Source organism: Danio aesculapii, chromosome 13 (genome assembly GCF_903798145.1).
Source record: "Danio aesculapii chromosome 13, fDanAes4.1, whole genome shotgun sequence".
Taxonomy (NCBI): Eukaryota; Metazoa; Chordata; class Actinopteri; order Cypriniformes; family Danionidae; genus Danio; species Danio aesculapii.
This window is the reverse complement of record NC_079447.1, coordinates 41,748,926-41,773,861: the sequence shown is the minus strand read 5'-3', so window position 1 is coordinate 41,773,861 and position 24,936 is coordinate 41,748,926. Positions and strand designations below refer to the sequence as shown.

The 24,936-nt window shown below is 35.6% G+C and overlaps 2 protein-coding genes across 2 annotated transcripts; one reads left to right on the top strand and one right to left on the bottom strand.

The window, feature by feature from the left end:
• Positions 1-446: 446 nt before the first annotated feature.
• Positions 447-7,124, top strand: LOC130240058 (probable E3 ubiquitin-protein ligase TRIML1). Its single transcript, XM_056471475.1, has 6 exons — positions 447-540; positions 715-809; positions 2,171-2,395; positions 2,583-2,602; positions 5,341-5,483; positions 6,493-7,124. Exons 1-6 carry the CDS (start codon positions 528-530, stop codon positions 7,041-7,043), a joined length of 1,047 nt encoding a protein of 348 aa, XP_056327450.1. The 5' UTR covers positions 447-527; the 3' UTR covers positions 7,044-7,124.
• Positions 7,125-8,693: 1,569 nt separating this feature from the next.
• LOC130240166 (hyaluronan-binding protein 2-like) lies at positions 8,694-22,038 on the bottom strand. Its single transcript, XM_056471601.1, has 14 exons — positions 21,911-22,038; positions 21,479-21,620; positions 21,306-21,392; positions 19,076-19,183; positions 18,880-18,996; positions 18,586-18,696; positions 16,827-16,998; positions 16,482-16,576; positions 14,032-14,112; positions 12,487-12,769; positions 11,412-11,554; positions 9,919-10,053; positions 9,688-9,833; positions 8,694-8,962 (listed from the first exon to the last, which is right to left on the bottom strand). Exons 1-14 carry the CDS (start codon positions 21,968-21,970, stop codon positions 8,798-8,800), a joined length of 1,845 nt encoding a protein of 614 aa, XP_056327576.1. The 5' UTR covers positions 21,971-22,038; the 3' UTR covers positions 8,694-8,797.
• Between the last annotated feature and the right edge of the window lie 2,898 nt (positions 22,039-24,936).

Genomic DNA, 24,936 nt, shown 5'->3' with positions numbered 1-24,936 from the left:
GTTCAGATGTGCTCAGATGTTCGCTTTCATCCACATTCTGAATCATAGCGTGTGTCTCTACACGAAGACTGACCTTCTCTTTCTGCATTTCCCAGAATTCACTTTCACTTCGTTTCATTCCAAGTAACGTTAATAGCCATTGTAGAGTGCACACGCAGACTGTATTACAAAGCTTGCTTGTTATGAATCCACATGGGACGGTGTCTCACTATCCCTTTCTTTAAATACCAGCTCTAAAATTGGCGTGGAGAGGAAGCGGCATGTGAGTTTGCTGTCACAGGTGGCGATTGGCTGTGCAGTGACAGATGCGGCATAGCGACAAGTCAAGGTGAATGACATTTATCTCTGGCAGGATCATGCCACTGTGACCCACCCGTGTGATCTGCTTTCACTAATAGTGAAGCATGAGCTCCTCAAAATCTCTCCTGCTGGATGGACTACATAGTTGCAGGTTTACTCCCGGAGGATTTGTTGAAAAGGAACATAAAGGACAGTCTCAGCCTGACCATTCAGTCAAACAAGGTGGCATGAAAGGGGCAGGTGAGTCTTTTATTAAAAAAAAAACAAATATTAATGTTTAAAAGATATAAATCATTATTTATTTATTGATTGATTTATTTATTGATTTATTTATGAATATTTAATTTTGAAAACATAAGAATATTTCCAAGTGTAATAAATATTCATTTGTTTTGTGTTGGTTTTCTCATCCAGACATGCAAAGAAATATCCAGGATCATCTTACAAGGCAAAGGGAAGTGATCAGGTGTAGACTGAAGAAATTGACCGGCAAGCAAAATGAAATCAAAGTAAGTCCGAACTATAAATATCTTTTTTTTTTTTTTTTTTTTCATTTTCCATAATTATGAAAGTATAACAAAATATTACACTGCTGCCAAACTGAATGTTTTTTAACAATACAAAATATAATGGGGGAGGCTGTTTTAGTAAGCATTTGTTCAAAAGGGGTCAGTAGTTTTTTGTGCCTGGATTACATTATTGTTCAAAATAGGTCTGTTTTATATTATTTTTTATTATTTTATTTAGCTGATATAAATAGTATTGATTAAAAAGTGACTAAATATATTTAGCATGTTACATCTGTAGTTTAAAGAAATACAGTTTTTTAATTAAACTTTTTAGTTTCATCAGCATCAAATCCTAATGTTAGAATTATTTCTGAAGGATCATGTCTCTGAATTTTCATCTTTGAAATCGCAGGGATAATAGCATTTTCAAATATGTTAAAATTGAAAACATTCTTTTAAAAATTATTTATAAGATAATAGCTTTTGTCATTTTGTGTGTAAATGTATGTTTAATATTACCATTTTAATGTTTTTTGTACTGTAATTGTTAGTATTGTTGTTTGTTTGTTTTCAAATAAATGACATAATTTTCTGTTCAATATTGCTGTCTTAATTACTATTTATTTATATAAAGTTATTTCAGCCTTAGTTGGCTTTTTTCCCCTGCACCAGTAGCCTAGTGGTCAGTGCATCAAAACATATAGTGTAACTACACTCTGGCATGCCAAGTTTGAGTCCGGAATTGTGGACCTTTCCTGATCCCATCCCAACTTCATTTCTGGTCATCTATTGTCCTATCACAATAAAGGCAAAAAGAAATTATTAATGAATAAATAATAATAATAAAAAACTCTTACCATGGGCGTCATGTTGGCACAGTGGGTGGCGTGATCGCCTCACAGCAAGAAGGTCACTGATTCGAGACCTGGCTGTATCAGTTGGCATTTCTGTGTGTAATTTGCATGTTCTCCCTGTGTTCGCATGGGTTTCCCCCACAGTCCAAAGACATGCGCTAAATAAGTGAATTGCCCATATGTGAGTAAATGTGAGAGTGTATGGGTGTTTCCCATTGATGGGTTGTGGCTGGAAGGGCATCCGCTGCTTAAAACATATGCTGGATAAGTTAGTAGTTCATTCTGCTGTGGTGACCCCTGATTAATAAAGGGACTAAGCCGAAAAGAAAATGAATGAATGAATGAATGAACTCTTACCATCCCCAAACATTTGAATGGTAGTGTGCATGGATTGATTTTAGAATATTTAATGAATCTATTAAGTTAAGAAACTAAGTACAAATGATCATTTATATTTATTCATTAGTTGGTTGAGTCTAGTTATAAAGCATCCCTCGTCTTCTTTAGTTAAAGTCGTCTGCGATGAGGGAGAGTATAGTGAAGAAGTATGAAGAGATGCAAAAGGTTCTAGAGGAGGATTGCAGGATCTCCATGTCCTTGCTGGAGATGGAGGAGATGGCGGCGCTACGAGCACTGGACAAGCTCATTCAGACAAACCATGGAATCCTCAGAGACATTGAGGTCCAGCTGAATGAAGCCATGGCAGACAATCACTCTCAGCCTGGTGAAATGGTGAGCTTTTAATCAGAAGAACAGCTTCTTGGCCAAAAGTTGGGGACTTGTTTTGTGTTATCAGGCTGTCATGAAAATATCATATGGCAAATAATTCAAATAACCACAGTGTTACAATGTGAAACATCATCTATGCAACACAATAGGTTCTCACTATGTATTTTCTCTCTCTCTCTCTCTCTTATAGGTCACAATGAATGAGGAAAGGTATGTATATTTAGAAGCGCATTTAACAGAGGTTATTTTGTCACTATGTCAAGCCTTTGAGCAACATTATGAAATCTGAATGATTCATCTGCATAGGCATTATTATTGCAGATTGTTTTACTGTTGAATTCATGTGCATTTATGAAGTACCGCTTGTCTTGCTGGAATATGCTAACTGGAAAAACTTTTTATTCCATTTTAAATCTTTAAGGCCCCACTAAATGAGTTTAAATTCATAAGAATATTCTGATAAGACTCTGAATTTGCCCTACTTTGATTATACAAGCATCATATAGACTCAATAAGTAATTGGAGGTAGTTTGTTTCCAAAAAAGAAAGATATATGGAATAAAGTATCACTGTATTGACCTGTTGGGTTGATTATTAAACATTTTAGATTGTTTAAAGAATATGTCTTTCCCTTATTATAACTTAATATTTTTTATATTTATATATTTGAAATACTTTATTTTTATCTTAATATTTTAATGGCAGATACACCGTTTTAATTAGTTATGAAAGAAATTCAGTAGAGTAGATGCATTAAATTGATCATGTGTAACTGTAAAGACATTTATAATGCAAATTATAGATTTTTTTTTCAGATACTTTCTACTCAGAGAATTCAGTTTTTTTAAATAAGTTTCCACAAACATTTTAGGCATTAAACATTATTTCAACTATGATAATATGAATGTTTCTTGATGTTAAGTTTATTTATAATTTCGAGAGGAGCTTGTGCTTATGATTGTCCACGGCTGGTCCCGCTTTAGCTAACTCGTGATTCACCAGACGATTCTAAATAACAAGAGTTTCTTACCTCAGTATCTTAATTTTGAAGAATCTCCCCTCCCACCCCTCCCTCTTTTTTTCTAAATTGGGTAACAAGGTGGCTCAGTGGTTAGCGCTGTTGCCCTCACAGCAGAATGTCACTGGTTAAAAGTCCTTACTGGATCAGTCGACATTTCTGTGCAGAGTTCTCCCAGTGCTCGAGTGCATTTCCCCTGGATTCCCTGGTTTCCTCCTACAGTCCAAAAACATGCGATATAGTTATTTGACCATAACAAATTGCCACATAGACGAGCTCTTAGTAAGCAGTAATAGGCTATCCCTATAATCTGTCGTTAGCCATTAACAAGTCAGGGGAGTTCATCGAGATCTACCTGAGCTCAAACTCCCCTCTCGCTCTGCTAACGGAAGGATCTTCTGAGCTCAGGGCTCTCTCCCAGGACAGCATGCTAAACAAGCTTCATTATCAATCATCAGCTAAGTGTGAACTCTTGAAATAAGTGTTGTAAATTAGGATCATGATAAAAACAAATGTTTCCTTGTCAGCATATTAGAATGATTCCTAAAAGATCAGTTTTGCCGGTGATAAATAAAATTGCATGATGACATACAGTCCAGACCGAAATGATTCATACCCCTGGCAAATTCTGACTTTGGGAGAAGCCTGTGTCATTTCAAGTCAACTTGCTGGTTTAATAAAAGTAACTTTAAGTTAGAATTTGCATTGAGTATGAAAAATTTCAGGCTCGACTGTATATTATAAATGTTTAAAACTATAATTATATTTATATGAAAATAATTAATTGGTGAACATACTTTAGAACTATAGTTTTGTCTAATAAAATCAATTGTAACAGATTCATACAATTGAGATGATACATACAATTACAATTCATTAAAATGTGGAGTGATGCAAAAACAAACAATATATAGAATTGTGGCTATCCAGAATGTGAACTTTATCCTAAAATGATCCTAAAAATGGTCAATATTTCAGATATAATCTGGACCAGTGGTGTAGTCCTTGCTATACTCACGTATACTCAGTATGCCTACTTTTTTCCATGAGCTGTTTGGGTATTACGACTTCTGAGGATCATACCCTCGGTATACTCACTTGTTTTGGTGATTAAATGTCCCTAATTTATGTGTATTCGCGTCTCCTTTAACGGTATACCGAGTGTTTTTAACTGGCATCTTAATTTGTTGCAGTGGGTGCATTTTTGTTTAACTTGCACCATTCCCTGCCCCCTGACGACCGCAGCAACTGTGAGAACATTTCGTGAGTTTTTCGAAGATCACAACAAATCAGCTGAATGATGTCTCGCTGAAACGTTCAAGTAAAATGATAAAACAGCATGGGTGCCACTTTAGCCCTCCTATATTTCCATTCAGCCCCCCTAAAACTTTTGCGATTACCTCATGAACTGTACTAGTATATACACCACCTTTTTTTTAGGACTACACCACTGATCTGGACAATATTTACGGTGTGGGCAACAGTGGCTCAGTGGTTAGCACCTCACTGCAAGAAGATCGCTGGTTCGAGTCCCAGCTGGACAAATTGTCATTTGTGTGTGTAGTTTGCATGTTCTGTGTTTGCGTGGGTTTCCTCTGGGTGCTTTGGTTTCCCCAACAGTCCAAAGACATGCGGTATAGGTGAATTGAACAAACTAAATTGGCCGTAGTGTATAAGTGCGTGTGTGTATGAGTGTTGCCCAGTACTGTGTAAAACATATGCTGGAAAAGTTGGCGGTTCATTCCGTTGTGGCAACCCCTGATGATATAGGGAATAAGCCGAAGGAAAATGAATTAATTAATTATGTTATGTTATTTGGGACAATTGATAGTTTATATAAAGAACTTAATCAGGTGCTAACCCTATAACCCTGAGCCTTTTATACAGAGGACAAGTGCTATCTGTGGAGTTGATATCTTTCTGTTGGCAGGATGCTGGAATTGCTAACAGCAACGGACCCAGGTCTCATAAAACTTGATGAGGTGAAATCAGATCAGCTACTGGGCCTCACCAACAATTTACTACTGTTTATCCGCTCCCAGATCCCTGTGGCCAAGAGGCTGCTGAAGAGCTGTGAGTTACTGTGACACATAAAAGTGTTGACCTTGTCCATAAAAGCCTTGTATTAAATAAAGGTGTGTTTTTAGCTCACTGAACAAAATAGTAGACTTCCTTGGGCTCCAATTACATCAAGTATTAAGCATTTTGTCTATCTGTTCACAAGTGGATGACAGTAAATACAGGTGTAAACTTTCTTAATGCAATCACCCATGTTGGGTTGAATGTTCAAACAGCCAAAAATCCTTTTTTTGTGTGTGAAACAAGGTTTATGTACTAAATTGAATTAATCAAATTATAATTGTTGTTGTCATCCATATCCTTTACATTGGTTTGCTTTTCCGCTCATGTGGGTCAATTTGTTCTATAGTATTCTTGTGAAAGTCTTGTAGAGTGTGATGAAATAAGATGGAAGCATCTCGAAGAAGAAGTCAGAAGAAGTCATTTTACTCAGTTGACCACTTATGATCACTGTAAATGCATGTACATTTCAGGTGCAGGCAAGCCCAATAGAAAAAAATGCTTATAGGCCTCTTGACATAACTAAAACCATAGCTGAAGTTACCATTATGGTTATTGCCATTGGTTTAAATTGACCTCAAATAAATTATTTATTTTTTATTTGCTGAAATGTGCTTATCCTCATGTAACTTCATTTTTTAGCTGAAACTGTAGTCTTTGGTGATTTATAAAATAATAATAATAATAATAATAATAATAATAATAATAATAATAATAATAATAATAATAATTATTATTATTATTATTATTATTATTATTATTATTATTATTATATATGTATTGTCCACTTCTCTGTAATATGAATATTGCTATTATCGCAATAATGATACTTTTTCTATAAATTGTGCAGCTCTACTCACTAAGGACCACAGTTTCAGCTAAAAATCTCTTTGAAATATTTTACAGAAGAAAAAATGTCCCTATATTTTTCAACTAATTTAATGACTTTAATGATGATAATGACTAAATTAACATCAGCTTTTCATTTATCTTTATTTTCCAGATTCCTCAGAAGTGGTCCTGGACCCTTCCACTGCTCATCCCAAGTTAATCGTTTCATCTAACGGAGACTGCGCCACTTTCACAGATGAATGGCAAGACGTCCCTGAGCATGAGGGACGCTTCGACACCACTCTGAATGTCTTGAGCATCCAGTGCTGGAACTCTGGCCACCATTATTGGGAAATTGATGTGAGCGGAAAGATCTACTGGGAGTTGGGTCTCACTTATTCATCTATCCCAAGAAGAGGCCAAAAGGAGGACTGCTGGTTGGGCCGCCATACTGAATCTTGGTGTCTGGAGTATTTTGATGGAGACTACAATGCATGGCACGGAGGTATATCTCATCCTTTGCCAATCTCCAAGTGCTTCCATCGGATAGGGATCTTCTGCAGCTTTCCTGGAGGTTTGGTGACATTTTTAGCGGTGGATAGTATGACACCGCTGTACTCATTCTGTGCTGGGACATTTAAAGATGCTTTATACTTGGCTCTTTGTCCTGGTCATGATCTTCAGGGTACAAACTCAAAACCTATTAAAATCTGTCAATTCTAATCATCTTTAACTTAAAGTTGTTTGTGATTGCAAACTTTTAGGTGCGCAGTACATTTGTTAGTTTGTCTTGCAACACATAAAGCATACTAAAATAATTTTATAGCATGCTTACTGTGTTTATGCAGAATAGATAGGCACGTCATGTCCAAAACTCTGGGGTTGATCATTTATGTCATGGTTTTTGAAAGAAGTCTTTAATAAAAATAAAGTAGAAAACATTATTTTTATAAATTCTATAAACAGGGCATCATGGTGGCGCAGTGGGTAGCACTGTTGCCTCACAGCAAGAAGGTTACTGGTTTGAGCCTCGGCTGGGTTAGTTGGCATTTCTGTGTGGAGTTTGTATGTTCTCCCCATGTTCACGTGGGTTTCCTCCAGGTGCTCCGGTTTTCCCCACAGTCCAAAGACATGCGCTATAGGTGAATTGGCTAAGCTAAATTGTCCATAGTGTATGAGTGTGTATGGATGTTTGGATGAAGGGCATCCGCTGCGCGAAACATATGCCAGATAAGTTGGTGGTTCATTTCGCTGTGGTGACCTTAGATTAATAAAGGGACCAAGCCGGAAAGAAAATGAATGAATGATTTCTATAAACATCATTTTTTTTCAGACTTTAACATTTTATTTTAAAATTCTATTCATGCCATAGCAAAGTTTAAAGTTTTTTTAAAAGGTTAATTTATAAATTTGAAGCTCAAAAGACTGAAATTTATAAACAGTTGTGCTGCTTAGGAAACTGTAGAAATCATTTTCTGCATTCTTTCATGAATAGAGAGTTTGTATCATTATACTTTACCATCACATTTGATTAATTCAATACATTGATTAAAACAATTTGTATAAAATCTTACTGATTCCACACCTTTGAATGGCTATGTCTCTTTGTAGACAGCTAGAAGTACAACACAATCTCACGGCAACTCGTAACTTTTTGATTTAGTGGCTAATTTGTATGAATTTGTACGATCTCATTTGTACAGATTAGTACAATTTGCTTCTCCCCCAATGACAGTTGGGTTTAGGGGTGGGGTTTGGTGCCACGCCTCCTTTTTAATATTGTACATTTTCATACGACTGAACTCGTACAAATTAGTAACTAAACTGAATAAAATAGTTACATTTCCTTGTGAGATCAGGCAGAGACATAGTAAGAAGTAGCAAACAAGTACAGATTAAACTGATAAAAAGATAGATGACATTTAAATGATAGGTGTTTAAAATTGGATATTTGAGAATTAAAAAAAAATCTATATTTATCACGGGTGGCACGGTGGTCCAGCGGGTAGCGCTGTCGCCTCACAACAAAAAGGTCACTGGTTTGAGTCAGTTTCTGCGTGGAGTTTGCATGTTCTCCCTCTGTTCGTGTGGGTTTCCCCTACAAACCCAAAGACATTCAATATAAGTAGATTGTGTAGGCTAACTTGTCAATAGTGTATGTATGTGAATGAGAGTGTATTTGTTGCGGCTGGAAGGGCATTTGCTGCGTAAAACATATGCTGGATAAGTTAGCGGTTCATTCCGCTTTGGCAACCCCTGATTAATAAAGGGACTAAGATGAAAAGTAAATTAATGAATGAATATTTATCACCATGTCATGCAAGGAACAAAAAGAATTTTGTGATGACAAAGATTTGTTTTATTAACTCATCTCAAATTCTACAACAAAAAATGTGTACAAACAGTACTGGTAGATCAGAGTACACAGCAAAAAAAAAAAAAAAACATGTAGCTTTGATTAATCTTTCTCTGACATGCTACTTTTTCCCAGCGATGTTTTTATTGATCCAGTCCAAATATTTCATGACTCTGGTATAAACACCAGGCTTGTTCTTCTCTCCACAGCTGTCTCCCCAGCTCACTACACCGTAGACATAGTGTGTTTGATTCCTCTCACAGGTGAGAGGCCCACCAGAGTCACCCTGTCAGAAAACAAGTTCAGTGTTTTATAGTCTTATAGTGTGCTGCAGGTCAATATGACTAACAAAATTAAGTTAAAGAAATACAGGTTAACCTGTATAAGGTTTGCTGCTGATTTACTCATTTACCCTGTAAAATGTGATATGTTTCTTTAGCAGTATATCAAAGAACATGCTTTTACTGTAAAAAGTAATTAGTTGACTTTACTTAAAATAGTGGGTAATCCCATTGATTTTGAGTTGATTAGTCAACTTTACTTTAAAAAAGTGGGTTAACCTACTGCTTTTATAGCATTTAGTTGATTTTACGTAAAAAATTGAGTAAACTCCTTGTTTTTAAAGCAATTAGATGACTTTCTTTAAAAAGAGAGTAAGGCCATTGCTTTTAAAGTGATTAGTTGACTTTAATTAAATGAGTTAACCTGTTGCTTTTAAAGCAACAAGTTGACTTTCTTTAAAAATATATTATTAAAGTTAGTAAGCTTGTTATTTTCAAACCAATTTGTTGACATTACTTTATAAAATGTAAATAAACTTGTTGCTTTTAAAGTGATTAGTTGACTTTACTTAAAGTGAGTAAACCCATTGCCATTGAAATAATTAAGTAAATGAGCTATTTACATAATTATAAGAATTAAGTTACGTCAACTTAACAGTCAACTTAACAGTCAACTTAACAGTCATTTTTGGGTGAACTATTGCTTTAAAGAGTTAAAATGATCACCCACCTGACAGGAGTCCACTCCTCCTTTAAGATAGCCAGCGCAAAACATGCCATCATCCAATAATGCCTCATAAACCTTATTGCTGGAACAAGCTTCTTGAGAAATCAGCAAAACCTTTGCATCAAGCAAATGCATGGAGCCATGCTCTGCTACAGACAGAAACAAAATAAATCAGATTAAGTCTTTTCAAAGATTACCTGTAAAATAAGTGTTAAAATGGACATAAAAACATACATGTCTCTGTTGCTCCCCATCCAGAAATGCTGCATTCTGCTCCATCTGGAAAAGGTTCACTGGGCAAGCAGGCCGCCTTTACAAACTGATTTTCCTTAGCACATTCTCCATTAGTGGCTTTCAGTTTCAACAGAGCTGCACCACAGCAAAGAAAATAAGACAGATGTAGTTATGATGTAGTTTGAAGGGTTTCTCCTGAATTTTTAAAATAGAAAGATTACTCGTGTGAAAACCAACCAATTTTGTGTAACTTTTTGTGTTTTATTGTTTGGAAGTTCTTATTCTTGTTTGACTTTTATTTTGAAGTTTCTGCCTGTACTTTTGTTTATTTTTCTGATGTTTCATAGTTTACTCCTTATTACTCGTGTTTACTCTTTTGTCTAAATGAGTTAATCAAGGCAAAGGCTGGTGCAGCTTAGTGTATTGAGCATTGAACTTTGTTGTAATAATGGGATTGTTGATGTTTTTGCTGGAATACATTTATTAAACATTTTCTTTTAAATATATTGCATTCATTAATATAATTTAAAGCCATGTTTTCTAGTTATTTTTAAATATTAGGAAATAAATTAGAAGATTACTCATGAAAACTTCGACCCACAGCCCCCAATTAAGTTTGGTTTTTGGCCCTTCATAAGAGAAGGTTTGGGCACCCCTGGTCTAAATGAAGAATTAAAATGAATGGAAAAGTATTCAGATTCTTTCAGTGATATAAGTACTGTGTTTTGAAGAGAGCAATGGAACTAACGCAAACAATTTCTTTTCATGAGACTGTTACGCCCCGTGTGGCTCGGAGGATGAAAAAGGGCCTAACATAATTATGACAACCCAATATTTTAAGATATCCCTTGAGACGTTAGCTGCTATGAATCAACACAGACAATGACGTGGCAAAAAAGTGGTTCGCTTTATTACAAGAAAGATAAAGAAAAAGAATATATAAATAACCCAAAATAGGTTTACAAATATGTACAATAAATGCAAAATGAAGTAAGAAGAGCAGACAGCAAATAAAAACAGAAATTGGAGGAGTGAACAACAGAGCAACACCCCAGGCATGTAACAGAGACATTAAAATAATGCATTGTGCATTATTTGGTGAGGTAGTGCATTATTGGTATTCTTTAATCACTGAGTTGCAAATTACAGTGCATTGATAGATCATATGAGATCCCTACACAGGCTGCATTCCATCTCATACCCTTTAAAATAGTTCATCCCAAATGAAAGATTCAATTTGAAGTGCCCAGGTTGTAGTAATTTAATTTAAATTTTACACTTCAGTATTCATTAATGCTTTCATTCAGAATTCAGGATAATTTCCCACTATAATATTAGATACCACTAAGAATGACTTCCACACAAAATAATGACCAATAATAGAGTAATGAAACTGATTTTGGACACAGCTAAGAAAGAGAGTCAGATATTTTGATATAAAACCCTGATTAGAAGAAAACACAAACTAATAGAAAAATAAAAACAATATTCACCAATATCATTGTAGACGACGTCAGGGGTTTCCTTGAACTTCTCATGAATGATTGTGTTCTCCACCAACACAGTCTGATCTGTTGGTTCCTTTTGTATCAAATTCAGTCCTCCCAATACAACACTGTACTCAAAATTTTTATCGCTGTACACAACACAACAAAGCAAAACTAAGCTGTGGTTTAAAATAACAACAAATAAGTAAGAAGCATTTAAGAATACTTAAATAATACTGAAAATTAAATGTCATGCCTTATTTACAGCAAATTGAAAGACCCCCCCACAATAAATGTAAAATTTATTTGAGAACACTTAAAGATGGAAGTAAGACAATAAATCACCATGTTCATTTTTAAATAAATCAATGCATTGAACTGAACTGAACTGAAGAAGTTAACAGTTGTCATGGATTTAAATAGCTTAGATGGAGCAAAAATTACATAATGATCTGTTTACTTAGTCCTGTCCATGAGTCAACTAACACCGCCCACTACATGATTTACGGAAAAGTCCAAAAGGCAAACCAATATTTTATCTTGTTTAACATTTTGTGCATATTCAAAACTTCCATAGGTTTACAAAGGTGCCACCTTTCAACTAACCATTAAGCTTTGATATCCTACATATTTAACGTACCTAATGTAATCATTCTTTAAGATTGTTCTCCTAAGTTTATGCCTTGGTGTATTTTTGTCCCCGATGTACCCTTTACCAAAATTGTGTCCTAAATGGTGCACTTTACAAACACAGTCTGTACTTAAAAGGATAGTTTAGATATATTAAAGATGTATTGAAGAATTTTATCTATAGTACAATCTATAGTAGAAAAAACAAATACTATGGAAGTCAATGAGAATAGTTTCCAATATTCTTCAGTATATTTTCTTTTGTGTTCATCAGAAGAAAAAAAAAACTCAACATGTTTAGGAACAAGTCAATGGTGAGTAAATGTTGAGAGAATTTTCATTTTTAGGTGAACTATCCCTTTAAGTTCTACTCTTTGTTATGTTAGCAACAGGACCATTACACCATTTCTGATGTCAGTGTACTGTATAATATTTTAAATGCCATACTCACATACAGTGGGCCGCAGTCAGCACCCAGCAAGGCTTGACAAGGGTTCCTCCGCAGATATGTCTGTACCCCAGGCTGGATCCTTTAGGTCTGACCTGTACTGATACTTGCCATGGATGTGCTCCAGGAATAGCTTTAAGGCCTCCATAAATACGGTTTAGTTGTTTTTTTGGCTCAGGTTTACCACAAGTGTTAAAACTGCTTGTTGAAGCATTGACCACCGGTGCTATGGTAGGTTGGATGGTGTTTTGGGGTGAACTGGTGCTCTCTGGGGTTGTGCTGGGTTCTGGTGGGTGGCATTTGTGGAAAATATGATGAGAATCAACAGTGATTTAGATAAAAACAGTTCAATAAATAAGAACCTGAGTGAACTTAAATTGTAGACATAATTGACGGTTAATGCTGGAATATTGCACAGCTTTTTTAAATCATCATAGCAGAACTTGTACAGTTGGAGCTGACTGATTTCATAGTTAATCACATATTTTGTTTTGGGCAGAGGCATTTTCAGCCACATGACTCCATATGGTCAAAAATAAAAAAATGTATGGTATTTTAAGCAAATTTTAGTACTCTTTGTTTTCAGTTTTTCTTTGGTTTCATTTGTCATGCATCTCTAGCAGTTATGTTTGAAATCACTTAAGTCAAATGTTCAGTAAATGATGCCATTTTTTTCTCTATAAAATCTTACAGAGACTTTAAGTCTTTTGTTCAGACTTTGAATGTCATGTAGCCTTTACTTTGTCTATTTTCTTTTCACCACAAAATATATTGCTACAGCAAAATCAACATTATGAAGCTATCATGGGATAGTAAACGGTTCATTGTATGCATACTTTAGAATCCTTTTTGTTTTTGAGTGAATACATTTTACATTTCAAGAGTTCACACTTAGCTTATGATTGATTATGAAGCTTGTTTGGGATGCTGTCCCAGGAGAGAGCCCTGAGCTCATAAGATCCTCAAGCCCAGGGCTCCCTCCCGTTTGCAAGGCGAGAGGGGAGTTTGAGCTCAGGTAGCTTATCAATTAACTTAAGTTGTATATTTTTGGATGGTGGGAGGAAAACGGAAAACCCGGGGGAAACCCATGTGAGCATGGGGAGAATGTGTAAACTCCGCACAGAAATGTTGGCTGGCTTGGTAAGTAGAACCAGTGATGTTCTTGCTGTGAAGCAACAGTGCTAACCACTAGGCCACCGTGCCACCCATCTAGGAAAGGAGGAGGAGTAGGGGTGGAGGGGGGGGGATTCTTCAAAATGAAGATGGCTTTTATATGGTACTTTGGGTATTTACAGTGGCTTAGGAATCGTCTGATTGGTGAATCATAAATTAAATAATGCGGGGCCGGCTGCAAGCAATCATAAGCACGTGATCCTCTCGAAATTAGTTCATAAATAAACTTCACTTAGTATAGTTAATGATCCCAGTCCCAGTGTTATTGGACTGTATCAATATTGCAATGTACTGCATTTAGAATATGATACAACTAGATTATGTACTATGCTATTGCTTTGATATCACTCATAGTGTGTAATTAGGGGGTCTTACCTGTCTTAGCTGGTACAGTTGGTTGGTGAGTAGAGGGTCGGGGTGTATGTGTAACGGGTTGAGTTTCCGCAGTGGTCGGCACTATTTTTTTGTAGTAGGTGTGGGAAAAAAAGTGCAACACATAAGTAATAGCTTATTTAATGACAAACAACTATAGTCTTTCAAGAGTTCACACTTAGCTGATGAGCTCAGTTTGAGCTCAGGTAGATCTCGAGAACTCCCCTGCTTATTTATGAGTAATGACAAATTAGGGATTGCTATGGAGGGATATACTGCTGATTAAGAGCTTATTTATGGTGCCAATTTAGTTTGATCAATTCACCTATGTCGAATGTCTTTGGACTGTGGGAGAAACTGGAGAACCTGGGAAACCCACGTGAGCACGGAGAGAACAGGTAAACTTCACACAGAAATGTCGACTGGCCTGGTAAGGACTTAAACCAGTGACATTCTTGAGGTGAGGCAACAGTGCTAACCATTGAGCCACCGTATCAAGGAAAAGGGGGGAGGAGAAGGGGTGGAAGGAGGGATTCTTCAAGACGAAGATAACTGAGGTAAGAAACTCTGGTTATTTATAGTGAGTTAGGAATCATCTGATTGGTCAATCATGCGTTAGCTAATGCGGGACCAGCTATGCTGAATCATAAGCACGTGATCCTCTCGAAATTAGTTTATAAATGAACTTCATTTAGTAACCTTGTTAACTTGCCTGTCTCTGGTGCCAGAAACCGCAAATTCTAATCCTGCCTTTGATCATGGTGAGCAAACCTCATTCTCCTGGCCTTAAGAGTTACACAAGAGATTGTAGTTTTTTGTATTGTAGGTGCTGTGACCTAGATGGGAGTAAGGTATGGTTGATTGAGTGTAATGATGGCCTGCTAGTAGGCCGCTGACCTTGAGGCGTGTTACCAATTGATGTTAGAAGTTGTGGTCTTTATCATTCTTGATCTTCATGTCTCACATGCCAAAAATGTTGGATACCAAAGTGGATTTGAATCGAACACAGAGCAATCCACGCGGAAGGGTTACATATTTTTAAAGCATTTGCTGGATTAGAGATGGTTCAAAGATATTCTAATGTATTGATGTCACAGATATACAGTCCATTCACATATAGTGTCAGCCTTAAAGGGATAGTTTACCCAAACATGTCAATTTACTCACTCAACTCACTCAAGTGTTTCCAAACATTTATGAATTTCTTTATTCTACTGAACACAAAAATAGATGTTCTGAAAAGTGTTTCCATTGACGTCTAAATTAGGGAAAAAAGATACTATGAATGATTGCTGCTTTCCAACATTCTTTAGATATATTTCAAGAGTTCACACTTAGCTGATGATTGATTATAAGCTTGTTTGGCATGCTGTCCTGGGAGGAATCCCTGAGCTCAAAAGATCCTCGAGCCCTGGGCTCCCTCCCATTTGCAGGGCGAGAGGGGAGATTGAGGTAGATCTCAAAAACTCCCCTGCTAATTCGTGGCTAATGACGATTTGCTTTATGAGGGAAACAATACTGTTGGCTAGGAACTTGACTATGGTGCCAATCTGATTTAGTCAATTTACTTATGACGCATGTCTTTGGATGGTGGGAGGAAACCAGAGAAGCCGAGGGAAACCCACACGAGCACGGGGAGAACATGCAAGCTCTGCACAGAAGGGACCAGAACCTGCGATGTTCTTGCTGTGAGGCAACAGTGCTAACCACTGGGCTCAATGTAGGAAAAAGGGAGAGGAATAGGGGAGGAAGATGGGATTCTTCAAGACAAAGATGACTGTGGTATGAAGACTAAGGATATTTATAGTGATTTATGAAACATGTGATTGGAGAATGATTTATTAGCTAATGCAGGTCCAGCCTTGGTCAATCATAAGAACATGATCCTCTTAAAAATTGGTTCATAAATAAAAAATTCACTTTGTGTTCAACAGAAGAAAGTAAGAGTTTTGGAACTGGTATAGGGTAAATGTACCCTAATGAGTAAATAGCAGAATTTCAATTTTTGGTGAACTACCCCTTTAATGTTTCTTGTTTGCTTAATGCGTGGTTCACATGAGTTGTGTTGTAATATATATTTTGGGAGGGGGGCATTCAAAGCGCCAATACAGGCGTCAGCCAATCAGATTGCCTTATAAAAATACTCTCCAGCAGAAACTAGCCTATCACTTTGGACAATAGGGGAACATCAAAATGATGAAAAAGTGTATTGTGGTGGGTAATTGCCCAGTCTTTATGTATGTACCATGTATGTATGAATTTCAATCTACCTTCAGTCTTATTATGTTGTTTTGCAGTGCAATGTGATTTGCAATGAGTTAATATGATGATTTTTTCAGCATGAAGTTTCAGTCTTTTGTAAAGTGTCAACAACACACTCCTGTGTAAATGTACCATTAGAGTTCATGATGGAAAAGCATCAGTTGATATGCTGTCATTATCATCAGTCTTACCTGTTGTGGGACATTTTTTAAGATCACAATATTCCCATCGAAGTTTCCCTTCCTTCTTTATAAAGCACCATGGCTTCTTATCTCCATCAGGGTTTCTGTTACACAAAAGGTAATATATTTGTAGTTAACTTTAGATTACATGTTTATTACTGTTCAACCCCACATCGTTGTCAGACTGCAACAGTCTGAGACCACAATGAAAATCTTAATTGAAAAATCTGTCAGAAAGATAGTTAGAAAAATGTAAACCAAATAAATGTTTTCACATAAAATGAAAGCCAGAAGAGTTTATAGAAATTCTCCAGTCTCGCGTAAATCAGATTTTAAGTCTCAGTTTTTTTTTACCTGCAGAAGTTATGTGGTCCCAGGCCTCCACCTGATGCAAATGCTACTGCTGGATAAGCTCCTTTATCCAGAACAAACTCAGAGTTCCAGTCGAGACAGTCATCCCCATCCTCTGTCTCTGACACCTTTCCTCTGTATGACTGACCGTCCCCCATATAACAGTCATTTGGGTCTGAGAAAGAGTCACAACACATATACCATTAAAATAAAGCCTTAGTAGATAATAAGCAAAGAGTCTATTTAGTAATATTTCCAAAAATGTTGAAATGCATTTACAAATTTACCTATGGTTAACAGAATGTCAAAAGTTTGGGACAGAGCCTTTTGTTCTCTCTCCCAGAACATTTGAGGGCGACACAAATCTTGGATGGTTTTAAAAAAGGCTCGAAAGAAGATTTTGAATATTTAAATTGCTTTTTTCCTTTTCTTTTAGGCCCAGTTTACACTGATATGTTTTAATTTAAAACAGCGTTTAAGAATGAAAAGAATCCCGGTACACACTGGTGTTTCACCTAGCGTTTCTGAACAGCTCTCCGTCCACACTACACTGCTAAAAATGCACATCACGCATGCAGCGTATGCGCACGTCTGAGCTCCAGGCAGTCAGCAGGTGCTTTGAGCATAGAAACCCTTGGTGAGAGCTATACACATCAGACGGATCATCGAGAATCTACCGCTGGATTTTATCTCACTATATTTGTTAAACATGATACTTAATTCATCCTGTTGCCTATATCTAACGACATATTCCCCAACTTTGGTCTTTTGATTCTATTACTTGTTCTCAGGTAACGTGTTTTGGCTGAGCGCAAAGATAAGTTGATATATTCATTAATGTAACCACATACACTGATTCTGCATATTTGACTGATTGCTTGCCTTTATTTCCTATACTGCATAAACTTATTGTACATATACTTTTATAATGGCCATTTTTGATTATTAAAACTGATATTCAGCAAAAGAGAGGGTATGTTTCATATTTTTTTACTGACAATAAATGACGCAGTCATGTTATAGCCTCCATTTTGTTATAAATATGCATACAGTGAAGAAGACGGTAATATAAATATGTAGCTACACGATGCTTTAACATTTTTGGTATCTGTTAAGTTAATATAAAAATAAAAATAGGCAGTTTCTTAAATCATGTTTTCATTTTATTGTTGAGATAGTGAACACCATTGCCAGGGTGATGTGAATGAGGTTATAGGTACATGGTTGCCTTTGAAGATTTACCCGTTGTGTCCTCAGGAGTTTGTTTTCCATATCAAACTTGGTAAGTCTGAACTTGGAAGGAAAGGTTGCAAGACTGAACTTTGTGTAGGCTAGTCAATATTAAGGGAAAAGCCCCAATCAGATCTGCAGCCACGTCTGCAGCCACGCCTCTGTTTTCTTTTCAAATGTCTCTGTTTTCCCCCATTTACACTGACACGGAGCAGCAGCATTTTAAAACGAAAACGACCTCTTCAGCATTTCCAAAACGCTCAGTTTGTGGAGATTGAAAACTCTGAGGCAGTGTGGATGGAAGGCGTAAACTAGCAAAACATAGCAAAACTTATGCGTTTTAAAATGAAAACATGTTAGTGTAAACCATGCCTTAGTCTTTGAGAAAATCTTAGTTGGTAGCTGATTTTAACTTGTCCTTTTGTTTTATCTCATTATGTTTTTTTTCTGTAGCACTTTGAGATTTTACTTAAAATTATTAAATTATTATGTGAAAGAAATCATCTCTGTAATGATGGCAGGATATACTGACCGACTTGACAAAATTGTCCCCTGAAACCCTCTGAGCAGACACATTCAAAATCCCCCTCCTCTGTAACACATTTGCCATTATTCTGACAAGGGTTTGGATTACATGGAGTAGCTAGAAAAAAAGGAAGATATAAATCATGAATTGACAAATATACAACTTGCATATTTGTGCAAAAGATATACATTGCTCGTCCAGATTGTAGAGCAGTTAACTTTTTGTTTGAGGATTCTAAGCCCAAACCCAAAATCTGCTTCTGAGAGACATGGCGCATGAGTTCAGTGCTGTAAATCTTACGTGTTTTGCAGTTTGGAGGTGCAAAGGGTGGAATGCACTTGCACCGATAGTATGGAGGAGATAAGGTCAGAAGACACAGTCCCGTTCCACAGGTTCCCCTTTTACAAACCTTTTTAGCTGAAACATACATCACATGTACTGTATCTCGGTGAAGCCTGTAAATGTGCAGGTAGAATTAAGTGAGCACATACTGTACCTTTTTCACACCTGGAACCCGTAAAATGCTTGGTACATTTGCATTTGTATGTGCCTCCCCTTTCCACACACGTTCCTCCATTCAGGCATGGACTTGAGCTACATTTTCCTGAACAAGCAAAGGGGAAAAATGTGTTTGATTTTAGTTTACTTCTGCACTATGTATTTTTTCAACCTTAAGTGTCTGTTTTGCACAACATCTTGCAGAACATTGTTTGTTTTTTACGTAAAGTATTTGTATATTCTGTAGGTTATGTGTATAATAAACAGTTTATAGCCTAATTTGATGGGAGGGGTCTGGATGCAGACCTGGTGCAGTGCAATCTGAGCTGCATCCAATGCTTTTTAATGCGCTCACCTAACCACCTAACCCTACCCGTCACAGTGACGTCACTCACTCCATTGAATGCATTGTGTCTGACATTGCATCGCTGAGAGATGCAATCTCAGCTTGCATCATAAAGGCTGCATCCAGATACTATTGAGTTTGATTACCGCTCCAGTATGTTAGTTTGAATAGGTTTAAAAATTGCTCTTGTGTCCAGTTTTCTGTTTATATTTATGATTGTTTATTTATGTAGCACCGTGGTAATGCAAGGCATGGAATTTCATTCCACTTTATGTCCACACATGTAGCTGAATGACAAAAAAAGCTCCACTTGACTTGACTTTAGTTGGTTTAGTTTGATATTGTCAGAGTTTGGTCAGGAGAATCTAAATTTCAAGTTGCACTTTATTTAACAGAACATAAAATCACTAAAGAAAAGATGAGAGTACAGGGAATATGTCTCAATGTACATTTACACAACAACGACACACTCAAAAAAAGATTTTCACTGCTTATTCAAACTACTTATTTAAAATTAGCATAATTTAGGACAACTTAATTGTTTTATGTTCAATCCACTAAAATGTGTTATGTACTTAATCGATTTACCTGCTTTTTTTTATACAGTGAACTAAGTGTATTGAAGCTGATGGTTTCCTAGCCATGAAGACAGAGGCGAACTGACAAACTTTAAATTATTTTAATAATGAAAATAATGAACATAAAATAAAAGGGGCGGCAATGCCTCTGCAACTACCACCAAACTGAAAGCAAACATAGAGCAGTTAGTAGATGCTTTAAATAGACGTTTGTGTAGTTAATAGATCTTATTAGCTAGCCTGTTTTGGTGAGTCCTCCAAAGAATAAACAAAACAAGTCTTGGAAATTGATCACATAGAGGTTCCCAAACTTTTCAGCACACGACCCCTACAATAGCAATGCCAGTGACTCGTGACCCCCAAAGTCCTCTGAGGTGGTTATAAATATACAAATATTGCCCACAATAGGCCTATATAAACATGAGCATATTGACAACACAAAAAAGTGCAACAGTCTAACAACCATATTATTTTTATAGTCACTTATTAATTTTATTTATTTAATATTAACCTTACCTAAAGAGACTGGTGGACACAATGTTTTGAATCAGAGATCATTCTGAATGTTCAGTTGCATACAGTGGTCTGTATTTATTTTTAATGTATTTGATCGCCATAAAGGTGTCAGAAAGTTTAACCTGGTGCTATAAAATCAATCTGCTGCAGCTGGTGCTATTGCTTTGTTAATCTTTGTTGTTAATCTTGTTAATGTAAACACACCAATCGTATGAAAAATAATAATAATGTAAAGGCTTTTCATTTGCATGTTATTTTTTTACTATTAAAAACTACTATTTTTATCTTCTGTGGTTTATGGTTAAAATAGATTCATTCTAATAGTTTAATAAAATTTATTTGACTTTTGGAAATCCCCAAGCAATCCCGTCATTGTCCCACAACTCCCAGGGGGTCCCGACCCGCACTTTGGCAACCACTGACATAGTCAGTGCATAGTCAGTTGATTTAAAGCTTTGAATAGCTTTGTTTCTCCCATCACAACAAAGAACTGGTGGAATATAAATACATATACATTCATGTATTTAATGAAGCAACTTCAATCTTCAGGCTTACATTATTCTGGTTTGCATTTTCAATGTTAAAATCATTTATACTTTTTAGAAAAAATAAACAATATAGGAATCTTTATAAATGTTGTTATACTGTCACTTTTGATCCATTGATTATGTTCTTACTGAACAAAAAGCCAAAATTTCTTCCAAGGAAATTGTGAAAAATCCTTTCAGACTTTTGTATTGTTGTGTATTCGCACAATACACTGGAAAATTGTGATTGATGAACCATACCTCTGCGCCCTTGAAGCTCAAACAGCCATTCATTGGCATCGTCATCATCATCAGAGTCGTCTGAGGTGGCAAACTCAGCCTTCAGGTCTGAAATCATACATTATAAACAATATTTGTAAATACATAAATAAATGCATAGAAGTTATATTTTAACCCAGAAGGAAACCACTTACACTCAAGTCTCGCTTTGCCTCTCTTTCCAGGATGTTTAACAGGCCTCCCATCATGGGGTCGAGGTTTATCACGTTCACGTTGTTTATCATGATGACCATGCTTATCACGTTCATCGTGCTTGTCATGTTTCTCTTTCTTCAGCTGTTCAGAGGTAAGAAATTTTTTACATTTTCTTTTTAATTATTATCATTAAGATAAGCTAAATGAATAATATGAATACATGTGCAAATACTGTATAATTGAGCCAAAGGTTTAATTTCGATCCTAATTTTACCAAATTTCTAGTAGCAAACAAAGTTAATAAATATTTATACAAAATACAGCTTTAGACATTCTTAAGTAACTCTTCATAGTTTCTAAAATTATTGGCAATAATTTGGCTATGTTGTAAGGTAATTATTTATAAGTAAAATATAACTGTTCATACACACCTGTGCAGGGATAATGATGGCACAGAGAACAAGGAGCAACAAACACAGCTTGAGATTCATGCTGGCCGTTGGTTTCTGGAGGAGTGAATCACTTCAGATCTTACTTGGTGTGCCTGTCGCTATAAGGTCAGTGTCCTATGTGTGTATGTGTGTGTGTAAGAGAGAGAGAGGTGGGTCTGTGAATGACCAAAAGCCACATTTTTTCTACAGTTTACCCGTGTGCAGCATGTATTATCTGCAAGAGTTATACTTTTGCTGTTTTTATTTTTGTAATTTTGTGACTCATACTAATATCAATACAAAAGATGAAACAAATATTACTGTGGCATTACAAAGTGATTATTACAAATTTCTAAATCATACTGACCACAATTCCTGCAGAGAATGGATTGATTGATAGGCTGGCAGTTCACAGATCATATTGACAAAGTGGGATGCTGTTTGTTTAATTGCAGACTTTGTCCAAAGTGTGGATTGTGAAAGCTTCCAGCAGAGGAATAATTATATAAACCTTAAGAAGTACTATATACAGTATATACAGTTGTATAAAATCCATTATGTTTATTTATTTATTATAATTTTATTTGACAATGGCTTTAGTCCTCATCTGTTTGCGCTTTGAGGCCATTAGTCTGCCTCAAAATATTTGCAAATACTATATACTGTATACTAATCTCATCTAACGAATATTTGATCAATACTTTTAATATTAATAAAAACAGATGGTGTAATTATAACACTAAACAGTAGGCGCTATACTCTCTATAGCCTATTGTTTGTCCTAAATATACAGTATAATGACATTTGTTAAAAAAAATCCTCATGCATGTCAAAAGAAGTAGCACAAAAAACCTTAGATTTCTTTCTTTCACATCTGAACAACATGCCTATATTAATAAATAGCAGATTCACACATATTCTCACACACGGTATAATTATTAAATGCCAATTTTTTTCTGTATCGTCCGCAAATAATTATTCTGCTATGTCTCATGTATGGTGAAAATAGTTTAGAGCCCTTTCTGCATCTTCAGTCTCTGGCCACAAGAGGGAACTAGAGTATTTTTTTACCAGAACAAAGCAAGACAAAAAGAGAAACAAAAAATAATGCCAGGGGTAATATTAATTACAATGGAACATTTTAAATTTATCTCAAAGCATGCAGTGATGTATAAAAGGTCATATAGAATACAGTCAGCTGGGTATTATAGAAAAGAGACAGTACTGTCAGATTCACATAGTTTTATTCATTTTAAAGCTTTAACATCGCTGGAGGTAGAGATTGTGTTTAAATAATATTTCAAATCTTTCAAAAAAAAAAAATAATAATAATGAAAACGGGCTTTACAGACAAACATTTGCATTTGTGTCAGATTGATGCATATGAAAATGTAAGTGATTTGTAAAGTGATTAACAAAAAAGGATCAAGGCAATTGATTAAGGAGTCATCAGTTGTTGTGCACATTCCTAACTTTGTTAGATTGCGAAATGAGAGAAGAAATGCAGAGGTGTAACATTAGTATATAGTTTATAAATACAGCTGCAAATGCTGTATTCTTGGCTTGTATAGCATATGTGCTAAATAATAGTATTTCCATACTTATTTTTTCATTATCAGTTTACTATTGTATTATTTACAAACCAGTCATTTAAGAGTTAGTGGTTTTTAAGATAATTCAAAACGAATAAGTAAATGATGAGTAAACCATTCAAATGAACATTTATACTTTTATTTTTCAGGCATAATAGTAATAGTTAATCTGTATGTTTATAAATGCTTTGTTAAGACATCTAAAGTGAGAACTAAGGTTTGTAAATCTTATAAATGACAAATAAAGGCACAGTTGTACTCTAAGCAGAAAAAGGAAATGAATGACAGAGTTATTCAGAACAACAGACACATTTATTTCAAAGTACTTCAGCTAATAATCGTGACAGATGAATTGTCATATGACGCTGCTTTTTGCAGACTCACTCAGTACTTCAGTTCCTCCAGCAGTGATTGGTCATTTTACACAGAAACAAGCTTCAAGAACCAGTTTGTGGAAATACAAAGATTTGTTTTCTTAAAAGTTTGGATTCTTGTTATGTAAAATTATGTTCAGTTTTCTTCTTACTCCATAAGACCTCAATGTATCTCTATTAGCAGCCACTGGTGTAATTTTTGAGTTTCATTATTTGCTTTTAATTGACTTGCGTAATTGATTTGGATTTTATAAATCACCATCACCATTACATATCTTCCTTAATGCTCTACTTAACAAAAGTCACCTCTTGGATGGCCTGAGGGTTATAAAAGGGGTAGTTCACACAAAAGAAAAATTCTCCCATCATTTACGTATCCTTGAATTTTTCAATTTGAGTCTTTTATTCTGTTAAACACAAAAGAAGATATTTTGAAGAAACATGTAACCATTGACATCCTTAGTATTTGTTTTTCTTATATAGATGTCAACGGTTACAGGTTTCCAAACTCAAACAGATTTGAAGCAAGTGTAAGATAAGTAAATGAGGACGGGATTGTTTTAAGTAAGTAAGTGAGTGAGTGAGTGAGTGAGAATAAGTAAGTAAGTAAGTAAGTATTGTGCCTTACACTCAAAGCGCTTCACAATCATGAGGTGGGGTGGGGAGGGGGTTGGCTTTAACAACAGTTTAGAAAAAATATTAGAAACATGTATTTATGTTTCCCGTTTTTTGGAGTAACCGAAACACACACAGACACACTCTTTTCTTTTCTTTTCTTTTCTTTTCTTTTCTTTTCTTTTCTTTTCTTTTCTTTTCTTTTCTTTTCTTTTCTTTTGTGTTGTTTATTAGCGCAGTCTCCAGCTGTCTCTAATTTGTGCGTCAGTCACATGATGAAGACGGAAATAAATAAAGGCTCTCTCAACACCATACTTTCAGTTATTGTGCAATGAATGTTTGTGAAGGTCTGGTGACAGTGACTGTGATGACTATGTGTACTGTTTGTTTAATCTGGATTGCTGTTTTTCAGTTTTTATAATAATAATAATAATAATAATAATAA

What these genes read in the sequence shown, in the direction of transcription:
- LOC130240058 (XM_056471475.1), top strand. An exon ending in GCAAGCAAAATGAAATCAAA is followed by an intron (nt 810 to 2,170) that starts GTAAGTCCGAAC and finishes CGTCTTCTTTAG; the next exon opens with TTAAAGTCGTCTGCGATGAG. An exon ending in ACTCTCAGCCTGGTGAAATG is followed by an intron (nt 2,396 to 2,582) that starts GTGAGCTTTTAA and finishes TCTCTCTTATAG; the next exon opens with GTCACAATGAATGAGGAAAG.
- LOC130240166 (XM_056471601.1), bottom strand. Translation starts at nt 21,970, where the DNA reads ATGAATCTCAAGCTGTGTTTGTTGCTCCTTGTTCTCTGTGCCATCATT. An exon ending in GGACCACATAACTTCTGCAG is followed by an intron (nt 16,577 to 16,826) that starts GTAAAAAAAAAC and finishes TTTGTGTAACAG; the next exon opens with AAACCCTGATGGAGATAAGA. An exon ending in CGTCGTCTACAATGATATTG is followed by an intron (nt 10,054 to 11,411) that starts GTGAATATTGTT and finishes GCTGTGGTGCAG; the next exon opens with CTCTGTTGAAACTGAAAGCC.